Below are 14,891 nucleotides of genomic sequence, written 5' to 3' on the forward strand. Positions count from 1 at the left end.
TGTTGCCCTGAAACAGCCTCATACTCTTTTAAAATCCTGAGAATAGTTTGACATTCTTCTCTATTCGCCTTATAAAAGAAAAGGCTATCGTCGGCAAATAGCAAATGAGAGATTGCCGGACAAGCTCTCGCTACCTTCATACCGGTTAATTGTTTCTCCCTCTCCGCCTTCTTAATATTCACAATTAAAGCCTCAGTACACATTATAAATAAATAAGGAGACAAAGGATCCCCTTGACGTAGCCCTCGCTTGGGAATTATAAGACCTCTCGGTTGGCCATTTAGGAGGACCTTGTATTAAACCTAGGAGATACATTCCACCATTAGAATGATCCAATGAGGATCGAAACCCATTTTGTTAAGGAGGGCCTCGATAAAACTTCACTCTATCCTATCATACGCCTTACTTATATCCGTTTTAATGGCCATAAACTTATTTTGACATGACTTATTTGTCCTCAGACCATGAAACATTTCCTGCGCTATAAGAATATTATCTGATATTAATCTACCTGCCACAAAAGCCGATTGAGTCTCTGAAATTAATCGGGGAAGGCAAAGTTTCAGCCGTTGACACAGAAATTTCGATATAATCTTGTAGCCCACATTGCATAGACTTATCGGCCGTAGTTCCATCATCCTTGTTGGCCTTTCTACTTTTGGGATCATACAAATATTAGTAATATTTAACCGTGGATCCAAGCTGCCCGTAACCAAAAAATTATTCACCACTTCGACCACATCATTCTTAACAATATGCCAGGAATGCTGAAAAAATAGGGCTGCCATTCCATCTGGCCCTGACGCTTTCTCTGGGTGCATCATAAATAGAGCCTGGCGAACCTCATCCTCTGTTGCTGTTCTCAATAGTATCTAGTTCATTTGGGGGAAATAGACGGTACTATCTCATCCAAAAAATTATCAAAGTCCGATGGGTTTGTGGTTCTAAAAATACCATCAAAATAATCCATTGTCACCTTCTCAATCTCATTTTCCTCCGTGATCCAATTACCTAAATCATCATGGAGTCCCACTATTTTATTACGGACCCTAGGCTGCTTTGTGAGAGCATGGTAAAATTTGGTATTGAGGTCTCCAGATGAATGCCACATATTCCGACTTTTCTGATGCCAATATTCTTCTTCATCCTTATACGCCTCTTGTAACTTCCTGGACACCTCAAGGATGTCCTCTTGTGATCTGCTATTATCTGACTGGACCTCCTCAAGTGCATGTTGGAGATCTTTAATTTTGTCCTTTCTGTATGGTTGATTATCCTTACGCCATGATGAAATTTCATGACGACACTTAGTAATTTTTCAATAACTTATAATCATTTAAGAAAACCAATGAAGGTTTCAAAATTAAAATATTAACTTTTCAATATATGTTCAACGCATATATCAAAATATAAGTATATATTTTCATATGATGTATAATTTAATTTAAACGATATGATATATATATATATATATATATATATATATTAACATAAACACCTATTAAAATAAATTTTTTTATTCATAAGATTTTGTATCTTATTATAGAAAAAAAAAAAACATTGCTCACAAATGTTTATGTGAGACTTTTAATAGTTTTAGTAATTTTTGCTCATTTTGAAAAATCAAAATACAACATATACCAAAAAAATCTAAATTTTTATAATATAATTAATGTAATTGTGTAATTATTTTAATAATAAATAATTAAACAAAATGATAGAAAGTATACAGATTGTTAGAAAATCTTTATTATTTAAAATCATTAATTGACATATATATCTTAATCACATTAGGTAATTCTGTATGTTTTATTTAAGGAAAGAATATATAATAATTTCAATTTGATAAATAAATAATCTAAAATGAACATATTATATAATATAACATTCCCTATCAATTTAATTTTGCGCTAACAAAATTCTCAATTGATTAAACCGTCACGTAAACAAAATTAGCATTCCAATTATGTGACAACTCAGCAATACATTTTTTTAATTAGTATAAACTACATGTTATAACTTTTTAAATGTTTTTCCATTAATATATATAATATAATTACTCAAGAACTTTTTCTTTTGAAAACCCATTACACATGTCATGTTTTGTATTTGAAATTTGATTTTAATAATTTTGCAGATGTAATTTGATTTTTTTTCTTGAAAGTATGTCTATATTTTAACGTATGCTTTTATTTTCCCGGAAGTGTGTACTAGTAATTTATTTTTATGTTGGTGAATATGTATCAACCAAGAAAAAAAAACAAAAGCTGTAAGAACAAAAAGCCTTCTTAAACTGATGGCATCGTACTAAGTAGGCATGGCAAAATAACCAGAACCAAAGAACTGAAACGGAACCGAACCGAAATACCCGAAACTATAAACGGACCAATACCCTCAAATATCCGAACGGTTCCTATATTTTTATATCCAAAATAACCGAACGGATACCCGAATATATAAAAATATTAATTATATATACATATAACATAACTAAATATATATTTTTAATTTAAAAAATTTATTAAAAGTATCTGAAAATAGTTGAGGATGACTAAATTATTATAAAGTATCTGAACTATCAGAAAGTATCCCGATAGTTTTATCCGAAATATCCTTAGTAATTCGAAATATCTAAAAAATTTATCTAAATCATCTTAATTATTTGATATTTTATCCTAAATAACCGATATTTTATCCAAATTATCCGAATTACCCGAACTATCCGAACCCGAACCAGATCCAAATGAGAACCAATTTTTTCCGGGTATTTTTCGGTTCCTAGTTTTACTATCCGAACCGAACCGAACCCGAAACTATCCGAGCGGAACCGAAAATATGTCAAGTAGTAAATGGATCTTCTACCTCCCTACCCGAAACCCGAAATACCCGAACCAAACTGATACCCGAAATGCCCATGCCTAGTACTAAGATTCAGATATGAAATTTCTTTATGCTGTTCAGATGCTTTGAAAAATGATAAAACTAATAATAATAATAATAATAATAATAATATTTTAAATTAGAAAAAACTAGTAATAATAATACCTGAAAACTAGACCAATTCATAACTTCAGTTACATATCCTACAATGCCTGCCATTTATTCGGGACCGAGGCCATACCGTATGCACTAACTCCATATTACTAGCATTATCTTTAATCATATGAGTTATGACTTATGAGGTAAGAAATTTTTTTTTGGGCAAATCTCCAAAATATTTCTAAGTTTATGTCATAAAAATAACTCTCAAAAACTAAAATGACCAAAATAGCATTTTATCTTTTGAAAAATTTAAATTTTTATTTTATTTTTCAAATTTAGAAATCTTATCCCAAAACTCCACTCCCCAACTCTAGACCCTAAACCCTAAACCCTAAACCCTAAATCCTAAACCCCACCCCTTAACTCTAAACCTAAATCCTAAACTCCACCTTAAACTCTAAACCCTAAACCCTAGCCCTAAATCCTAAATCTCACCCCTTAACTCTAAACTCTAATGTCTAAATTAATTTACCATTAGGGTATAAGGGTATATTTATCTCTTTTGATAAAACATTAAGTGTTATTTTGGTCATTTTTATTCTTAGAGACTATATTTTTGACAAAAACTTTTTTAGTGCTATCCTAGTCGTTTTTTTTTTTTAAAAAAGCAATCTTTCTTAAAAAATAATAATGATCATTTAAGCTGTGTCTATAATCATAGGGTCTAATCCTACCTCCTACAGTAGTACTACTTGCATTATCAATCTGCTAAGAAGCATCAACCCAAGTTACCCAACAGGTGCAGATTGGCTGACGCGATCTCAAAGTCCGAAGTGCGGCTTTGGAGCTCAAGCGGCAACGTCTTTATATGTTATGCCATCGGCTAAGGCGATCCTGACAAGCAGTTTTTGCCTTCTTGGTCAAGTCCTCGGTATTTCAGTCAAATTGTGAGCCACACTATTGCCTGAAATACCGAGGAGGACTTGACCACAAGAGCAACAGCGGCTTGTCCGTACATGGCCTTAGCCAATGACACACCCACACGACAAGAGAGTTTGTACGAGTGCATAGAGAGAAACTAGTAATGGACCAACAATAGCTTCCTTTGTTGCTATATTTGGCCCAAAACGCTAAGACCGCAACTATGATGACTTTAGAGATGATATCGGCTGCGATGAACCGATCATCATTCATGTTGAAAGTATCCACACGAGATGATATTTGATTTTATAAATTTTGAAGATGCGGGTTGATCACAGTGAGCGCCGGTGTTGCAAAGTACAAACACCACACGTGAAGGGGTTATACATGTTCTTTTTTTTTTGCTATTATGAAATTAAATAAATGTTTGCTTATTAAATGTTATTAACACCATAATACACTAATAATCAGATCATCGACTGACTAACCGTTTAAAGAGTTAAATGTTAATCATTAATCTTCAGCAGGCTTGACCATAACTCTCGTACATCCTATCATTCATAAACTTGGTGAAGTGTGAAGAATGAAACCCTTTGATGATCTCTTTGTACTCTTTCCACCACTTCATGAAACTGCTCTTCTCCAAGAAAATCTCCGGCGAAACCTCACGTTTTCTTATCATCTCCCACACGTACTCTTCAAACCTCACAAGCTTCCTCAACAACACCTCTCTCTCACCTTCTTGTGTCTGAAGACACTTGCTCACAATCAAAGCTTCCTCAACTTCAGACCAGAAACAAGAATCAAACGTCAAAAAATCACTCAAATCCCTCTTCACGCACCTAACCGGTTCTATCTTTTCCTCCTTAAACCACTTCTCCAGCATAACATAGTGTCTCGACCTCCCAGAGGCTCTGTACTCTCTCCCACCATTATGGTAATACTCAGCAATGTCTAGTGGCTCGACCATGCGTCTGTAGTTGTTCCCGGAGAAGAGAGACCTTGTCTTGAGGAGAGACTTTTCACTCTGAGGCTTCTTCTCAACTTCTTCAACCAATGATCTCCAGTAATCGTTGACCTCTCTTTTGCGCTTCTCGATATCTATGTCGAAGGGTGAAACACTAGACGCGAGATGCGTCTTGAACCGGTCGTAGTAACCGGTTTTCTCCTTCTTGCTTTTCTTTTTGTACCATTCTATATATATCATTGATATTTTGATGTCGTTTAGTTTCTTGAGCTGATCATAACGCAGCTTCTTCTTCTCAGCACGTTCATCCATTCTACTGATAACATCATCTATCATCAATCTTGAATCCTCCATCACCGTTTGATCCAAACGATCAAGAACTTTGCCGTAGTCTATCAAACCTACTACTTGGTCCGTATTAGTACCGCCTAGTAGCTCCATGACGGCTTCAGGGTCATCGATGGATATACATTCGGAGTCGAAACATATCAAGAACGTTCCGAAAGGCTTGAAGTCTGTGTTGATGGGAGTTTGTGAAGCATAAGCCACGTGGAGGAAACATGAGTTTCTCAAGGAGTTTTCAAGAATCTCTTGTAGCTTAGCGTCTCCGATTAGAGGTGAGCCAAATGTGATGCACAGTGGACGTTTTAGAGTTGGCTCGACTGTTTCTAGAAGCCATAGTGTAAAGAGAGATGCGACCGATCCTCCTAGAGCAGCTCCGGTAATGATCACATGTTCCTTTGACTCAAGCAAATGGAGCAACTGCAAAAACCACACATACTTTACAGTTCACTTGGTGTCGGTGTGACATTAACTTATGCTCTTACCAGGCATGCTTGAAACTATAGAGAAGAACACAAACTTGATATGTTTAAGCATATACACTAACTTTCAAGATTCTGAAATTGTCTTTGACCTCATCATAACATGCTGACTTACATTCTAAACACAATTATGAAGAGAGTATAAAATATAAATAATGAATGGGATTCGAGATTACCTTTGATTTGAGGTGGAGGAGATTGTTATTGTAGGCAGAGACAAAGAGCTGAAAAGCAGGGGTGTGAAGAGAGGAGGAGATCTTCTCGGAGCAGAGGAAATGAAAAGGGTTTTGATCTTTTGTCCCAGAAAGAATTGTAGAAGCAGAGTTTAACGGACAACTCAAGTTTATCGGTGGTGCGACAAAAACAACAACCGTGTATTTGGTTTCTTGGAAAATCTTGATTCCTAGACCTGGAGTTTGAACCTGATGGGCTCTTGATGCACGTAACTCTGAGATCTTATTCCATGAGATGTGTAAAAGACCCGAGCTCAACACAAGCTTCCCCAGCTCAAAGCCTTTTCTAAGAAACCAAGAAAGACCGTCAGTTTAGTCAAATGTCCAAAGAACATGATTTTCAAGAAGGCAATATCAAAAAAGAAAAAAATATGTGATAGGAATGATTGAGAGCAAGGCGTTAAGTAACTGAGAAATAAAAAGGCAGTAATCAATATGCTTACAGTGAAGAAAAATCCATAAGGTGAGCTGGAAAAGATCTGTGGAGGAACAGGTTGAACAGGTTCAAAGCAGAAAAACGATGGAAAGCAGACAAAAGAAGATGTACAATAATGAGAAGAGAAGAGAGTTCATTTTTTAATAGTAGGGAATAATAAAACAAAGAAGCATCTAATTATTCGTCAAGCAAGAAAAGGAAAAATAAAGTTAATTATTCTTCCACTCATCTCATTTTCCGGTCCCAGAAATCCATTGATTCGTTCTGCATACGCTTCCGATTTATTTGACCCTGACACAAGTGTGAATATAATAAACACATTTGCATTTTAATATATAAGAGCATCTCCAGTGTTACCACCGTTAAAGTCTTTAGCATTATTAAACTATTTTAAAAAAAAAAAAATTTGTTTAAATAGTCAAGGACTCTAAATCAAAATTGTATGTTGAATGATGTTCTTCAATTTGGAGTTCTTAGAAATTAAAAAATATTAAATTTTAAAACATGTAAAATTTTATTTATTACATAATTAAATATAAAGATACAATAAAATATAAAAATAAAATACTAAATTTTAAAATTTTGGTGAATATTAAATAGATTTAACTCCATTAAATTTTTTATCTATTACATGATTAAATATAAAGATACATGATTAAATATAAAGATAAAATATTAAATTTTAAAACATGTGAAATTAAAATTTCCACCGACCCAATGACACGATGTCACGTCTCTAAGGACCAAATCCTTAGAGCATGATTAACCCTGGGTTCTTAGGATGATGTTCTTAGAGAAAGTTAAGAAACTGTTTCTTAACTTTCGCTAAGAACCCCATTCTAAGAACCCCAGATTAATCATGGTCTTATAATCCTTAATCAATGACCAATCCTTAGCTAACTTAAGTTTTATAATATTATTGTATTCATATTAAACTAGGATTTTGTGTTAAGGAATCGTGATAAACCTCCTCTGCGGATGCTCTAACGTAGCATGCCAAAGTGAACACTCAATAATCTTTTCTTTTTTGAACACCCCCACACTCAATAATCAGAAACGACTAAAGAAGCCAAAAAAAACTCAGTGACGATCGATTTAGGGTTGGCTCATCAGTCATACAGACAATAAATACCCGTAATAAGTTCACCAACTCTCTCACAGTCGCGACTTTATTTCTAAGTTATAATCCATTTAAATAGTGTTTCAAAAAAAAAAACCATTTAAATAATTAATCGTATGTATCTAGGATAAGCTGAGATGTATTTGATGAGGCATGTATGTCATCTTGTCATCTAATGACCTCCCCCATTTAGCCTTTTAAACGTACAAGCCCAAATAAAGCCCACCACTCAAATGCTTATGCTCCAATCTTGTTTTGTCTCTCTTCCATCAAATTAGTTTGGTTTTCTTAAAACCTCTCCATTAAATTTGTTTTTGATAAAAAAATCTCAAACTAAATATTTAACAAAAAAATTCTTCAAACAAACTTTATTTTTAGTACCGGTAAATTTTAGTTTAGGAATTTCTACATTAAGTAAACATAGTTGAGGGGTTTTACCACTAAAAATAAAAAAAATTAAAAATTTAATAATACTATCTAAAAGTTATTAACTTAAATTTTCATAATTAGCCTTTTAAATTTTTTTTGTAAATATATGAGTTTGGTGTATTTTAACATCAACATTATAAATGTATATTTTAAAAATGTAAAAACCCAGAAAATATAATAAAATATCTAAAAATTTATTATTACATTTTTATTAGATAAAATATATTTTTTATTATATTTTCTTGTTTTTTACATTTTTAATCTTGTAGTAACTTTATTACATGTAAATCTTTAGATAAATTTTATTATATTTTCTGGATTTTTATATTTTAAATTTATACATATATAATGTTGATGTTAAAACACATCAAACTCATATATTTACAAAAAAAAAAAGTTAAAAATACCAATTTCAAAAATTTAAGTTACTAATTTTTAGATTATCTTATAAATTTTAAATTTTATTTTATTTTTTAGATTTTTAATGGTAAAATTTTTTAATTATGTTTACTTAATGTAAAAACTTCTAAACCAAAGATTTACATGTAGTAATGATAATTATGACATGTTAGGGTTTAATTCATTAAATAAAGTTAGTTTGAAGGTGTTTTTGTTAAATATTTAGTTTGAGTTTTTTACCAAAAACAAACTTAGTCGAGGGTTTTAACGTTAAAAATCCAATTAGTTTCATATCACCACCCATAAAAAGAGTTGTGTGGCCGAAGATATGCCTTTTTAAAGTCTGGGTCGATTTTTTCTTAAAAATTATTTATTACTATTTGATTAAACAAAACAAAACCCAGAAAAGCCTCAATTCAACGAAAAAGGTTTCTTATACAATCCGTAAACGCACATCCAGCTCAAAGTTACTAAACCAAAATAAAACGCATTAAAAGCTTATATGAAAGCACCATTTCCCCTCTTAAATCATCACTGATTAATGATATCCCTTCACATTAACCATTGTTCATCAAAGGCTTAAGGACACTTGGGTCTGCCGCCACGTGTCTTCATGTTGGCGTAACAAGATCCACATTTTTCCTTATTACCATACGTGCCAGGGGGTACGCACTTGCAGCGGTAGCAGCACGTGACGCACGCCCTCATACATACGTTCTGCCTTGAGTGTTGGCCACATCGTGTCCCACATAAAGACACGCAATCTATACCGTCCAAAACAGTAATCCAAGTGTTATATTTTAATCAACGACCAATAATAATCATTAAAATCTTAGAAAAACATTACTGATTTTTACCTATCCGAGTTCTAACGGGAGGTGGTGTCGGAGGTTTGGCCGGAGGTGTCGGTGGTTTAACAGGTGGTGCATTGACCGGAGGTGATGGGATTGGGTTCACAGGTGGTTTAACCGGTGGTGGTGTCGTAACCGGTGTTGTCGGGGTTGGTTTAACTGGCGCTGTAGGTGGTTTGACTGGTGGGATCGAGGGTGGCTTAACCAATGGCGTTGGGGGTTTGTATGTAGGTGGTTGAACCGGTGGTTTTGTGGGTGGTTTGACCGTTGGCGTTGGGGGTTTGTACGTAGGTGGTTTGACAAGTGGTGATGTGGGTGGTTTAACCTGAGGTGGGTATGATTTAACCGGCAATTTGGTTGGTGTAACCGGAGTGGCTGGAGATTTGACTGGGGGTGTTGTGGTGGGTGGTTTAATCGGAGTTGTAGGCAGTGTGGGTGGCTTAACCAGTGGCGGTGAGGGTTTGTACGACGGAGACGGTGGTACAGAGATCTATATATAAATTGCAAATTTTAACTTTAATTCTTTGTGTTCCAAAAAAAAAAAAACTTTAATTCTTTATAAAAAAGTAAACATAAATATGTACAATGCTTTGTAGTTGATGTACACATAACACATTAAAAATAATCAAAGCTAAAATTAGAAGTTAGGAACATAACTACCTTGGATTCTTCATTTGAAGCAGCAAAAACAATCTGCTCAGTGATTAATCCAAATATATGTTGGTTAAAATGTGCAAACACGTAACGTGCATAGATATATACTAGTACTATTTTCTCAACGTCTTTCAGAATAAACAGAATAGAAAACAAAAACAATATTTTTCTTTAGAAAAGCCTAATATAACTTAATGTTAAAAAAAAACTAATAGCTTACATTTCTAAAGACTTGAAGAAAGATGAAGACAGAAAGAAGTGAGAGAGCCATTTTCTGGGAGATGAGGAAGTGGTGAAGTCACACGAAGAAGACCGATGGCCTTTTGTGCTATAAATAGAAGTTCTTTTATTAATATACTAATTATTAATTCCTCTTTTTATCCATAAAATACAAATAAATAGCTTTAGTGCGTAAGTTGTTAGGCCCAGACTCCAGAGTAGTTATTTAATATGCATGCCAGCTTTGAACTTTCACTGCATCATAGCTCGTGTAACAATATTGTGGAGTTTAATACATGATTTTTCTACTTAAAAAATAATACATGAAATTTCCATCGCCATTTGCTACTTTATTCATACATCAACTTGGAATACTTTTACCAATAAAAATCATTTTTAACTCTACGGACTGGTGAAGTCACACGAAGACGACCAATGGCCTTTTGTGCTATAAATGGAAGTTCTTTTTATTAATATAATTATTAATTCCTCTTTTTATTCATTAAATACAAGTAAATATTTTTAATGCATAGGAATTAGTAAGTATTGTGGAGTTTAATACATGATTTTTTTATTTTCTACTTAAAATAATACATGAAATTGCCATTGCCACTTTATTCATTCATCAACTTGGAATACTTTTACCAATAAAATCATTTTTAACTCTTATGGACTGGTGAAATTATGGAAGATGTTTGCGTACCCACGAGAAACCAGTGGATGGCAAAACTGACATTAGTTAGTATATTTTGGATAAATTATTAGTGCTAGGAGTATTTTATTTAAACAGTACTCCATTTGCCCATAAATAGGCCTGGGAATTTAAATCAAAGTCCACGGGGTCCGCCCCATTTGACCCACCGCGGAATGGATGTAGGTCGAACATTTTGAAAAAATCAAATCGTGGATGCGGGTGCGGGTGCGGGTTAAAACTATTTTATGCAGGGTGGATGCAGGTTGGTGGATTTTGATTTGCGGATACCCGCCAACCCGCAAAATAAAATAAAAAATAAAAAAAAATCTTTTTTTTTTGAAAAATACGATTTTTTTAGAAAAATAATTATTTTTTTCAAAAAAAAATAATTAAAATTTTATAAAATAATATAAAAAATTTACTTATAAATATATTATTTTATAGAAAAACTAATTAAATAATTATTTTTTAATTAAAAATATAATCCGCGGATTACCCGCGGATCCAGCGGATTACCCGCAAAATAAAGCGGGACGAGTGCGGGTATTAGTTTATTTCTTTGCGGGTTGAGCGGATCAAAATTTTAACTAAAAAAAGAAACGATCCGCGGGTTGGCAGGTCCTGCGGGGCGGGTGCGAGGCGGGTTGACCCGCGAACCCAGGCCTACCCATAAAGCTGTGTATATATGTTTTTTTTTTTGATAAAATAAACATGTGAGTCTCCTATACTATTGCCCTAGAGAAAAAGGGTTTGTCGTTTATCATTTGTTAACATGTCCAACAAAAAATTACACTAAAGTGTTTTGTGAAATATATAAGTTAATAGTGTATCCTTTTTTTTTCTTATAAAAATTTGAAGTGTTATCAGATCAGAGATGGACAATAGCACATGAGTCCTTTAAATAGTTACGGTGATTTTTATTATCTTTTTCTGACATATAGGGATGGGGTCAACACTGTGAGGTCGACGACGAGTATAGATTTTAACATTACAGATGTCGCGCGTACACTTTCCTCTTTTATGTTAACATGATAATCCTTTTTCATGAATGAATGTTCGCTTCTTCTTAATTTACACTTTAATCCATTTTTACAAATATTTATGAAAGACTACAAATGTTTGTTATCTTACTAGTGGTGGACAGATATCCATGTTTTGGAGGACATAAAAGCCATTGGTAAAAAGTAAACTATACAGGTACATAATAAGAGAATCATTATAACTATTATGAACTATGAACTAGGAACTATGATCTAACGATAAATTATTCCAGATTTTATATTACTCAAATGACATCCAATCCAATATTGAAATAATCTTAAGAAACCCTTAGAAATGTTTGTTATGTTAGATGTAATGTTTGTTAGACATAATAATCAGGTTGTGTTAGTCCATGTTAACGTTATATATTTTTTGTGCTAATCTCCGGCTGTAAAAAAAGTGATGAAATGTGTCATAAGTACAGCAAATGCTTGAGCTGTGATTCACTATATACTTCGCATCATAAGATAAATAATATAGACAATCATAAACACACAACTACTAAACTACATGCATCGTACAAAGCATGGAACCCAAAAGTCTATTAAAAACCCCCAACCTGCATGCTTTGTGGGAACCCATATGATCTGATTATTTAAAACTACGAGTACTAGTTCGTTTTCCGCGCTGATAATTTACTTTTCAAGTTAACAATTGTACAATTTTTTAATCCCTAGCATATACTTTCTTTGTTCCAAAAAGATAAACTTTTTAATATTTTCACACATATTAAGAAAACACATAAAACTACCATAATAAATATATTGTTTTCTGTAATTTTCAATTTTCAAGTCAATTAATTTTCTTGAAATTTATAATTATTTTTGTGAAACAAATTTTTTTTCTAAAAAGTCTATCTTAATGGAACGGATGAAATAGTATAAAAGGAGAGGGGGGGGGAGATGACATGGGCTGATTTTGGTTGTTGCATGTTATTTTATTTTTGTTCTTCTAAATTGTATTTTATAATACTTTTAAAATATTAAGACTAAGTTTAGAATACAAAAACTGTTTGAAAGACAGATCGAAAAGTTCTTGAAGATCATCCTATGAATTGTATATTTTTTTTTGTTTTTGCTCAAATTCATATATTAAACTTGAATTTTATCTTGCCTTAGATGCTTTTGATGATTTTTATTATGCTGTCAAAGTAAAACTGTGTCCCTAGCGATGAAATGAGCATTAGCTTCCCTGTAAATAAAATATATTAATCATAATGTATTACATTTTGGGTTCTTGTTTTGACAGTTATATATTGAACATGTAATCTCTTCCACCACAATAATTTTATATTTTTGATTATTTATGCTTTTTAGCTATGTGAACATAGATGCTTAATTGTTGTGAAAGCTTTACAATTGTTGGTGTATATTATACGTTTTATATAAGATGGAGGGTATGTTAGAAATGTAAAAATTATATTTCATATATACATGTTTTAACTAATCATAAAATTATGGAAAGTATATATATAATCTTTCATCAATTACTTTTTACCAATTAAGAATTTATAAATTATTCAATTTGTTTTAAAAGAATAAGTTGTGGCAACCAATATAACGACTTTACATTTTATATAAAGCATTATAATAATATACTAATTTTAATAAAATTCATACTTAATATAACTATAATATTATTTATAATTTTTTATAAATTCAATATTAAGATTTATAAAATCATTTATAAGAATTTTATAAGATTTACAAATTGTTATAAGAGTCTATATATCATTTATTAAAAGTATACAAAATCATTTATAAGAATTTTAAAATTATTTATAAAAATTTAACAAATCATTTATAACAATGTCTGAATAGACTTATAATCAAATAAATATACGTTTTATAAGAAGTTATAAATCATACAAACATGTAATCTCTTCGTTTCATTTTAATTGTGGAGGTTTATGTACACAGAATAAGAAAATATTTAATTTTGCATATTTTTAAAATAAAAAACACCATTATTTATACACCTAACCATATTTTAACCAATATAAAAATAATCTGGAGAATATTATTAATAAATTTTGCTTTAAATTCTAAAGCAACACTTATTTTGAAACGAAAATTTTACTCTACAACAAAAATTAAACTGAAACGGAGGAAGTATTATTACACATGACTTGATATTTTATGTAAAATTTATTAAAGGTTTCAAATAAAATAATTTTGGGATTTGTAAACACTTACGCTCATAGAAAAATGAACAAAGTTAACATGCAATGTTTAATAGAATGTTAAAAGCTACTAAATAACAAAAAAAAAATATTTCTACTTTTATGTTCAAAAAATATCATAAAGAGGAAAAATATGAAAGATGCGGAGAAAACTTCAAAGTTTTACTGCAAATGGTGGTTCAGTTTTGATAAACCTGGCCTGGTATTCTTTTACGTTACAAACCGTGTATTCTTTAACCCAACCTCACATGCAGTAAAAACTAAAATGAACAAGTCTTCGGTAACTTGTTCATATTCAAAGATTTATTTCTTATTAATTCACAACACAAAAAAAATAAAATACATATTATATATTCTTCAGGTCACCAGGAGACATAATTTACATAGGATATAAAATGTTTCAGATCAGGAAACAAAGAACTTGGTAGTGGTTTTTGCTCATAGATTAAACTGTATCTCATATATATATATATATATATATATATATATATATATATATATATATGTATTCTTTTACATTCGTAGAGTGAGAAGAATACTGAACCAATTTTACGGGTAGTTCAATCACAATAATTAGGAGACGAATGCCACTTTACTCTCCTTGTTTATGATTTTTCAGAAGGAAGTAATCGCTGGTTGGCTTCTTAGGTATCTTCTCTAGTAAGTCCCATTGGTTTATTTTTAGATACACAACCTCTTTGTCTGCTGCATTTATGAGATGCTGCTCTGATCTTTCTTCATCATCTACACTGTGTTGGATAAACTTAAAACGTACTTAATTAGGACTTAGGAGCCTACCAAAGAATTAAAGGCGTCTGAGAAGAGCTAGCAATGATGAAACTGTAAAAGTGAGTAGGACAATGAAGCATAACCTGTTTGCAAACTAAGTAGTGAAGCTCATATGGGGAAATACCACCTTGCCTCGGCTTAGTGAATACA

The 14,891-nt window shown here is 32.0% G+C and overlaps 2 protein-coding genes across 3 annotated transcripts; both read right to left on the reverse strand.

Moving 5' to 3' along the window:
* Positions 1-4,291: 4,291 nt before the first annotated feature.
* On the reverse strand, positions 4,292-6,500 carry LOC106313112 (senescence-associated carboxylesterase 101-like). The gene is made up of 3 exons (XM_013750853.1): positions 6,371-6,500; positions 5,871-6,213; positions 4,292-5,632 (listed from the first exon to the last, which is right to left on the reverse strand). Exons 1-3 carry the CDS (start codon positions 6,385-6,387, stop codon positions 4,424-4,426), a joined length of 1,569 nt encoding a protein of 522 aa, XP_013606307.1. The 5' UTR covers positions 6,388-6,500; the 3' UTR covers positions 4,292-4,423.
* Positions 6,501-8,709: 2,209 nt separating this feature from the next.
* LOC106316190 (gibberellin-regulated protein 14) lies at positions 8,710-10,125 on the reverse strand. 2 transcript variants are annotated; one of them, XM_013754058.1, is made up of 4 exons: positions 10,037-10,125; positions 9,823-9,855; positions 9,169-9,652; positions 8,710-9,075 (listed from the first exon to the last, which is right to left on the reverse strand). In XM_013754058.1, exons 1-4 carry the CDS (start codon positions 10,085-10,087, stop codon positions 8,891-8,893), a joined length of 753 nt encoding a protein of 250 aa, XP_013609512.1. In that variant the 5' UTR covers positions 10,088-10,125; the 3' UTR covers positions 8,710-8,890. The 2 variants fall into 2 exon arrangements, with proteins under 2 accessions (XP_013609512.1, XP_013609513.1); XM_013754059.1 differs by lacking the exon at positions 9,823-9,855.
* Between the last annotated feature and the right edge of the window lie 4,766 nt (positions 10,126-14,891).

The sequence above is a fragment of the Brassica oleracea genome, chromosome C9, assembly GCF_000695525.1.
Source record: "Brassica oleracea var. oleracea cultivar TO1000 chromosome C9, BOL, whole genome shotgun sequence".
In the NCBI taxonomy this organism is placed as follows: Eukaryota; Viridiplantae; Streptophyta; class Magnoliopsida; order Brassicales; family Brassicaceae; genus Brassica; species Brassica oleracea.

Bases quoted from the DNA above. Each gene is read 5' to 3' on its own strand.
- LOC106313112 (XM_013750853.1), bottom strand. The intron at 5,633-5,870 runs GTAATCTCGAAT...TGGTTTTTGCAG, and splicing joins TCCTCCACCTCAAATCAAAG to TTGCTCCATTTGCTTGAGTC.
- LOC106316190 (XM_013754058.1), bottom strand. From the start codon at position 10,087: ATGGCTCTCTCACTTCTTTCTGTCTTCATCTTTCTTCAAGTCTTTAGA. The intron at 9,856-10,036 runs GTAAGCTATTAG...ATCACTGAGCAG, and splicing joins TTCTTCAAGTCTTTAGAAAT to ATTGTTTTTGCTGCTTCAAA. The intron at 9,653-9,822 runs GTAGTTATGTTC...ATTTATATATAG, and splicing joins CTTCAAATGAAGAATCCAAG to ATCTCTGTACCACCGTCTCC.